This window comes from Capsicum annuum, chromosome 9 (assembly GCF_002878395.1).
Source record: "Capsicum annuum cultivar UCD-10X-F1 chromosome 9, UCD10Xv1.1, whole genome shotgun sequence".
NCBI lineage: Eukaryota > Viridiplantae > Streptophyta > Magnoliopsida > Solanales > Solanaceae > Capsicum > Capsicum annuum.
This window is the reverse complement of record NC_061119.1, coordinates 46,559,170-46,565,781: the sequence shown is the minus strand read 5'-3', so window position 1 is coordinate 46,565,781 and position 6,612 is coordinate 46,559,170. Positions and strand designations below refer to the sequence as shown.

Below are 6,612 nucleotides of genomic sequence, written 5' to 3'. Positions count from 1 at the left end.
TAAATTGACATCAATTACATGAATCTTTCAAATTATGTTGCTTAAGCTTGAGTATTATTCATTTACTTGACGATTATTGACTTGATACATACTCTAAGAAAATTCGATTACATTAATTCACATAATTTTAAATGTTATATTTAAAATGTTATGATAATCTCAATGCAACAATAATATTATTATCATAAATAAATTGTGACAAAAATATATAGATTCTTATAGATCTAATATCACATTTATGATATACTAATTCCAATCAATAATAATAATAATAATAATAATACCTTAATTCAAATAAATTAAGATGGATTACATGAGATTCATAAGTCATATTGTGTTGCTTTAAGCCCATTCATACATTTCGAAAAAGATAATAATTAAAAATGGAGAAAATTCTGAATACATTTTAAAACCAAAACGGGACATCTTAATTTGATTGTCTTAAATAATTTAATACGATTAGAAAAATTTTAAAATTTAAATGAAAATAAAAAGCAAAAATAAAGAAGAAGCACATAAAATGGACCCAATATACATGAGTTGCTTACATGCAAAGCATGAAGTGCCACATGGGAGTGGATGAACGACAATTGTCATCATCCACCACCCACATAACCAATCACAAAGACGCCAACACGTTCTCATTACGGTTCTACTCCACTAATTGATCCTAATTAATTAACTCTAATTTATTTATATTTGTATTCCCCATTTTAATTTGTTTCTCTCACTTTTTCTAATGCATTTTAATTTGTTTCTCTCACTTTTTCCTAATGCATTTGAAAGAATATGTTTCCTTTTTAATTCCATAATTTCAATCTTTCGTAAGACATATTTAAAATTATTTTATATATCGTAAATTTAAAAATTAAAAGTTCAAAAGTATATGATAAAATTATAATTCTTTCTATTAAGAAAAATAGCGTGTCTGATGTAGTAAAGTGAATGTTATGTAGAGAGTTAGATTGAATGTTCTTAATTATTATATTATTAAAATAAATAATTAATAATATTATTATTTTATTATAATATTTTTATTAAATAATATTAATATTATATTTTAAAATTAATTTTAAAAAATAATTAATATTAATAATAAAATAAAAAAATTATCTTCTCTAAATATATTAAAAATAAAAATAAAAATATAATTAAAAAATTTATAACAAGTAAAAGTCTTGCATTATTTCTAAAGCTGAATCCGTGAGGTTCAAAATAAATTTATAATAATTTTATCAATTATTTTAAAACTTTTTTTTTAAATTAGCTTATTTATTGATCCACATAATCTATTGAGTTAATGCTGAACAAATAAAAATAAATTATAGTTAGTGGGGCCAGCACCGGCTCACATGCATGCCGTGCAACTACTGTCAGATTACGGACCCCACAAACCCCAACTCGTCGACGGAGCCCCACTTTCGGCCCACTCCCCTCTTCTTACCTGGCTACAACTCTACAACCCTTGCGCGTGCTCCCACGCACTCAAACGCGAGTGGACACAAAACCTTCTCCCCATTACCTAGGGTTCGAATTTTTTCGTTATAAAAGACCCGCTGCCTCCAATTTCTCTCTCTCCACCAAATAGCAACCGTCTTACATTTCATTCTCTCTGCCTCACTGTTTCCACCTTCAAATTCCTCTACTTTGGACCCTTTTTTTGGGGACCCTTTTAACTGTTGTAGCCATAATTTTCCCTTAGAAAACCAGCAACAACTTTTTCTTTTTATAGCACTTGTAGCTTTGTTTATAAGTGCTGAGTTTGCTTAGTGTTTTTTGGGAGATTTAACATGGAGAAAGATTTGGATGATTGTGAGTTTTGGTTACCACCACAGTTTCTTACTGATGATGACCTTTTGATGGATTTTAAGAAGACCCATCACTATGTTAGTGACGCTAAAAATGATTTTCAGAGTGAGTTTGCTTATGGGTTTAACCCTTTTGGTCCTCACTCGGATCTGAGTTCTCCTGTTGAGTCTGTAGTTGGCTCAGCTGAGAACGAAAGTGATGAAGATGATTTTGTCACTCGCAAAATGGGTTTCTGTACTCTGCAAGATAACACTAAGGTAGTTTCATTTTTTCTGTGTTTATACTTTTTTTGAGGGGAGTCTTGTTAAAATGTAAGGCGAGGCTGTGTACAATAGACCCTCTGTGGTTTGGACTTTCCCTTGTCCCGCGCATAGCATGAGTTTTTGTGCAGGGGCTGCCTTTGCCATTTTGATTTCGATTTTTTCTGATGTTTTTTTTTTAATACAGGGATTGCGTTTGTCCGGTTCGCCACAATCGACGTTGTGTGGTTGCAAGCAAGGGTCAAGCCGTGGAAGCCCGAATTGTTTATCTCAGGCTTCGTCTCCACCACCGATGAACAGGCCCGATGTGTCGTTGGATCTGCTTTATGCGGCTGCCGGAGAAGTAGCAAGGATTAGAATGATGGAGGAGTCAGCTGGACTTTACCATAGCAAAGGTGGAGGAATTTGGTCTGCTCCTCCAAGGAAAACAAGTCCTGTACCTGTTGGGCCCAAAACCCCCAAGCCAAATCTTGGTCATTTCAGTACAAATCAGGCTCAACTTTCTTACCAGCAGTTGCAGGTGGCTCAAGTGAGTTTTAAATCCCCTGTTGTCATTTTTGAATTTTCTTGTGTTGAGTTTTGTTGATTTGTGATGTGGAAATGCTTGCCAGTTTCAGCGATTGAAGCAACAGCAAATGATTAAGCAAGGACAGGGTGGATATAGACAGTTTTCATTGAACCAAAGTCACCAGCAAATGTTGGAAAACAGGGCGAGAAATGGCGTTAAAGGGGCTTTGAACTTGCCAAACTCAGCGTGGCCTACTTTGCAACAGTCTACACAGCAACAACACCAGCAGCCTCATCATGGCTCAGGCATGCGCGCTGTTTTCCTTGGTAACCCTGGTGGGCCTAAAAGAGAATGTGCTGGTACTGGGGTCTTTTTGCCTAGACGAGTTGGTACCCAAACTGAATCACGAAAGAAACCAGGTAAATTTATTCTCCATTTTTGCGTTTCATGTGATTCGTTTGTCATCTTTTGCCCTTTTGTTTTTGTATTCACATCTGTGTAGTAGCCTGTTTAGTGATTCCATGTGTTTTTGGGTTCATTCTGACTATTTGCACACATTCTTTGATTTGTCAATTCAGGTTGTCCAGTTATATTGCCAGACAGGGTGGTCCAGGCCCTGAATCTGAATTTAGAAGCCATGGATGCAGCAGCTAGACCACAATCTCAGGTTCAAACCAGATGTCACAGTGGGGATAATCTTGGTAAATATTTTTTCCCTTAAAATTCTTCTAGTTAATTTCATTTTCCCTTATAGTTACCCTAGTTAGAATTTATCTAATTATTATGAATTTGTTTTTTGTTTATACAGATGGTGGCTTGAAATATCGAAACAACGCGGTGGCCGCAGCAGCAGGACAACAAAGGAGAAATCAAAGAACGCACCCAGTGGAACTGCAACTTCCTCAGGAATGGACTTACTGATGGGGAAATAATAATGCTAGTTTTTTTTTTTTTTTGGTTGAAGCAGGAAAGGGATTTGTTTGTTTCTTTTTTGGGTACTAAAGATTTGAAGAAGTATAGGGGGTTAGGAATATAGTGATGACGACGAAGTTTGTTTTAGTAGTTAAGCAAATGGGGCTTTTTTGGTGTTAGTATATTAGGGGGTTAAGAAGAATAATGGCGGATATGAGATTTTTCTATGGTTGGTATTTAGGTTTTAGGTTAATATTAGTAAGGAAAAAATTAAGATAATAGTTTATATTTTTGCAAGTTTAAAGGTCAAGAGATGGATGAAAAAGGGTTGGGCTCATGTTTTGGTTGGAAGAGTTGCAATTCTTTCCCATTTCATATTTTATTACTGTCAAGTGTAACGTGTACCTGTCTATATTGGCATATGGGTCAAGGTATACTTAATCAATAATTAATATCATTATTTACATTTATTGCCAAAATTAATTTGCCTCTTGTGTTGTTTGTTTGTTTGTTTTATGGGTGTTTAAATTTTGAATTTTTTTGTTTTATTATTTTGTTGTGGTGATGGTCAAAGTATGTAAAGGGACTAACATGCTTAAAAAGAGATCTAATTTCATGCTGCAGGCACATGCATTGGCACTGTCACTTTGACTATAATGGCTGTCCATTAAGTTCCCTTTCTTATTTGTTGTCGCTTTCTATGGTATTATTTATTAACATAAAGTTATTTTTAATATTTTTAGAACTCAAATTAGATGTGCATAATTCCAGCTTAAGCAAACTATGATTTGTCCAACTTGTTCAAACATAAAATAGTCTTTTGATCGGTTCAAATTAGCTTATCAAACTATACAAATTTGATAAGCTATTCTTTGAGACATGTTAAACATATATATTTAATCTATTGAAGGGCCGAGCTTTCGTGGTTCCATCCTTTGCGAGATAGCATAGCGGGAATTTTTATTTTTATTATACCTAGTTATTTTTAAAGCAATTTTTATTTATTTATACCTTGTTATTTTTAAAGCAAAAATTTTAAAACAAAATAAGTCACATGGGTGTAGGTCATAGAAATAGCATAGGTCATAAGAATAGTCTCTTGCAAGAGACGAGGTGTCTTGTGTATAATAAATTTTTATAATTTGATTATTTTTTGAACTTTGGTGTAATGAGTGTTTTAATTTATTGAATTATTTAAAGAAAAATTAGTAAGGAAGGCAATTAATATTTTAGTGAAAAAATGTGGTTCTTGTCTTGCTTATAGAATACTCTAGTTGAGTATAGTAGGGGTAGTGACAAGCACGAAACAGTGGTTTATTGTATAGAGAAATGTGCACTGCTACGTTGAATGTTGTCTGATCAATCAGACTTCTTTTTCCAGAAGAAGAGAAGTTTGTACCTTTTCCTTTCCCCGATGTGTCACTTTTTTAGTTTAATTCAAATTGTATATTTTGTACATTTAATAATTACTTCAATTAGTGTCTACTAATATTAATTATGTTTATTTTGTATTTTAGTGACGGCTAAATCGATTAGGAGTAAATCTTACAGAGTTAGTTTTAATTAAGGCAATCTATTTACTTAAAAAGTTGTAAAATTTAAAATTTCATATTGTGATTTGAAGTCAAAGCTAAAAAATTGTCATTACAAAACTTTTTAAAATTAAAACTCTAAATATCTACTATTTCAAATAGCAGAGAAGGTAAAATTTATTCCTCTATTTTAAAAAATTAATTCAATATACATTTCATCATGTTTTGGGTCAGAGCCAACTTTATTCCTTATTTTGTAAAATTGACTGAATATACGTTTGTCATATTTTGGGTCTAAATTTATTTTCAATGTCATATTTTTGTGGTGAAAATTACTTTTGTTATTAAAATCTTTAACATGTATCATTCTTTAAATAGAAAAATTTAAATCAATGTTTTTGTTAGTTAAAAAGAATTAACATTAAATGTATCATTTTTTTAAAATAAATACATCCTAATTTAACCTGTCCAACCCGATTCAATTTTATATCTTTATATACAATTTGAATCTATACAAAATTTTCATCATTACATTTTCTTAAAAACTTTATTATTAATTTTAGGATCTGGATGTAAATAAAATTGCATATCAAAATTTAAAATTTGAACATGATTGATAATGAATAGAGTTTGTAATAGATACTTTTTTTAGTTTTATGCTTCTGCGTTATCTATTTAATTCTACTTTTGTTAATTTTTAAATAATCTACAAGTTGACAGAGAAGTATATTTGCTCGCTGAAAAAATTTGATTAATAAAACTAAAGGAGGAGTATATTTGCTTGTGTATTTTTGTGGTTGAATCGGGTGGATTAGACTAGTATGTCTTATTTTTTTTCAAATGAAACATTTAACATTGATTTGAGATTTTATGTCAAAGGAAGGACACATATGAAAAATTTCTTAACAACGAAGAGTAAGTTTGCCCCAATATGTGACATCGAGGGTATGACTTCAAAGTACGATGAAGGATTGATTTAGTCAATTTTTAAAAATAGAGAAGTAAATTTGAGCTCAAAACATGACAATGAGGATAAATTTAACTTCAAAATATGATGAAGCGTGTATTTAGCACTTTTTCTAAATTATAGGAGGTAAATTTGACCCTTTGATCCTTTCAAAAACGAATTTAAGTTATGTGCACTGTCAATGCACAGAATATTCTACACTATCAGTTAATTTGATCTGCTATTGCAGGTTATTCAATTATTTATATAAAAATAAAAAAATAAAAATTAGATAACTTGCAATAATAAATCAAATTTACTTAATAAAATAAAATATTTTGAACACTGATAATACACAAAACTTAAATTCTTCAAATATACTCCCCCCGTTTCATAATAAATGAATTGTTGAATTTTGGCACACAGATTAAGATAAAGAATCAAAGACATAAATTTAACATAATTTTTCATTTTTACCTTTATTCAAAGTACAAAATCATATTTATTTTATTCTTTTTCAGTTGATGGGCCCCTTGATTGTCAAATCCTCAAGGGTAAATTTTAAAAAAAAATTCAATGATTCACTTATTTTGAAACACTAAAAATACTCTAATAATTCATTTATTATGAAACGAAGGGAGTATG

At 31.0% G+C, this 6,612-nt stretch overlaps 1 protein-coding gene across 2 annotated transcripts; it reads left to right on the top strand.

Moving 5' to 3' along the window:
- Positions 1-1,551: 1,551 nt before the first annotated feature.
- LOC107842860 lies at positions 1,552-3,968 on the top strand. Of its 2 annotated transcripts, none has more exons than XM_016686896.2 (5): positions 1,552-2,066; positions 2,257-2,598; positions 2,681-2,996; positions 3,156-3,278; positions 3,386-3,968. In XM_016686896.2, the coding sequence occupies exons 1-5, from the start codon at positions 1,791-1,793 to the stop codon at positions 3,496-3,498; spliced, it is 1,170 nt and encodes a 389-aa protein (XP_016542382.1). In that variant the 5' UTR covers positions 1,552-1,790; the 3' UTR covers positions 3,499-3,968. The 2 variants fall into 2 exon arrangements, with proteins under 2 accessions (XP_016542382.1, XP_016542383.1); XM_016686897.2 differs by having other exon boundaries at positions 1,571-2,066; positions 2,687-2,996.
- The last annotated feature ends 2,644 nt before the right edge of the window (positions 3,969-6,612 follow it).

Excerpts from the sequence above, each read along its gene's own strand:
- LOC107842860 (XM_016686896.2), top strand. The coding sequence starts at position 1,791 with ATGGAGAAAGATTTGGATGATTGTGAGTTTTGGTTACCACCACAGTTT. Across the intron at positions 2,599-2,680 it reads AGCAGTTGCAGGTGGCTCAA|TTTCAGCGATTGAAGCAACA; the intron begins GTGAGTTTTAAA and ends AATGCTTGCCAG. Across the intron at positions 2,997-3,155 it reads TGAATCACGAAAGAAACCAG|GTTGTCCAGTTATATTGCCA; the intron begins GTAAATTTATTC and ends TTGTCAATTCAG.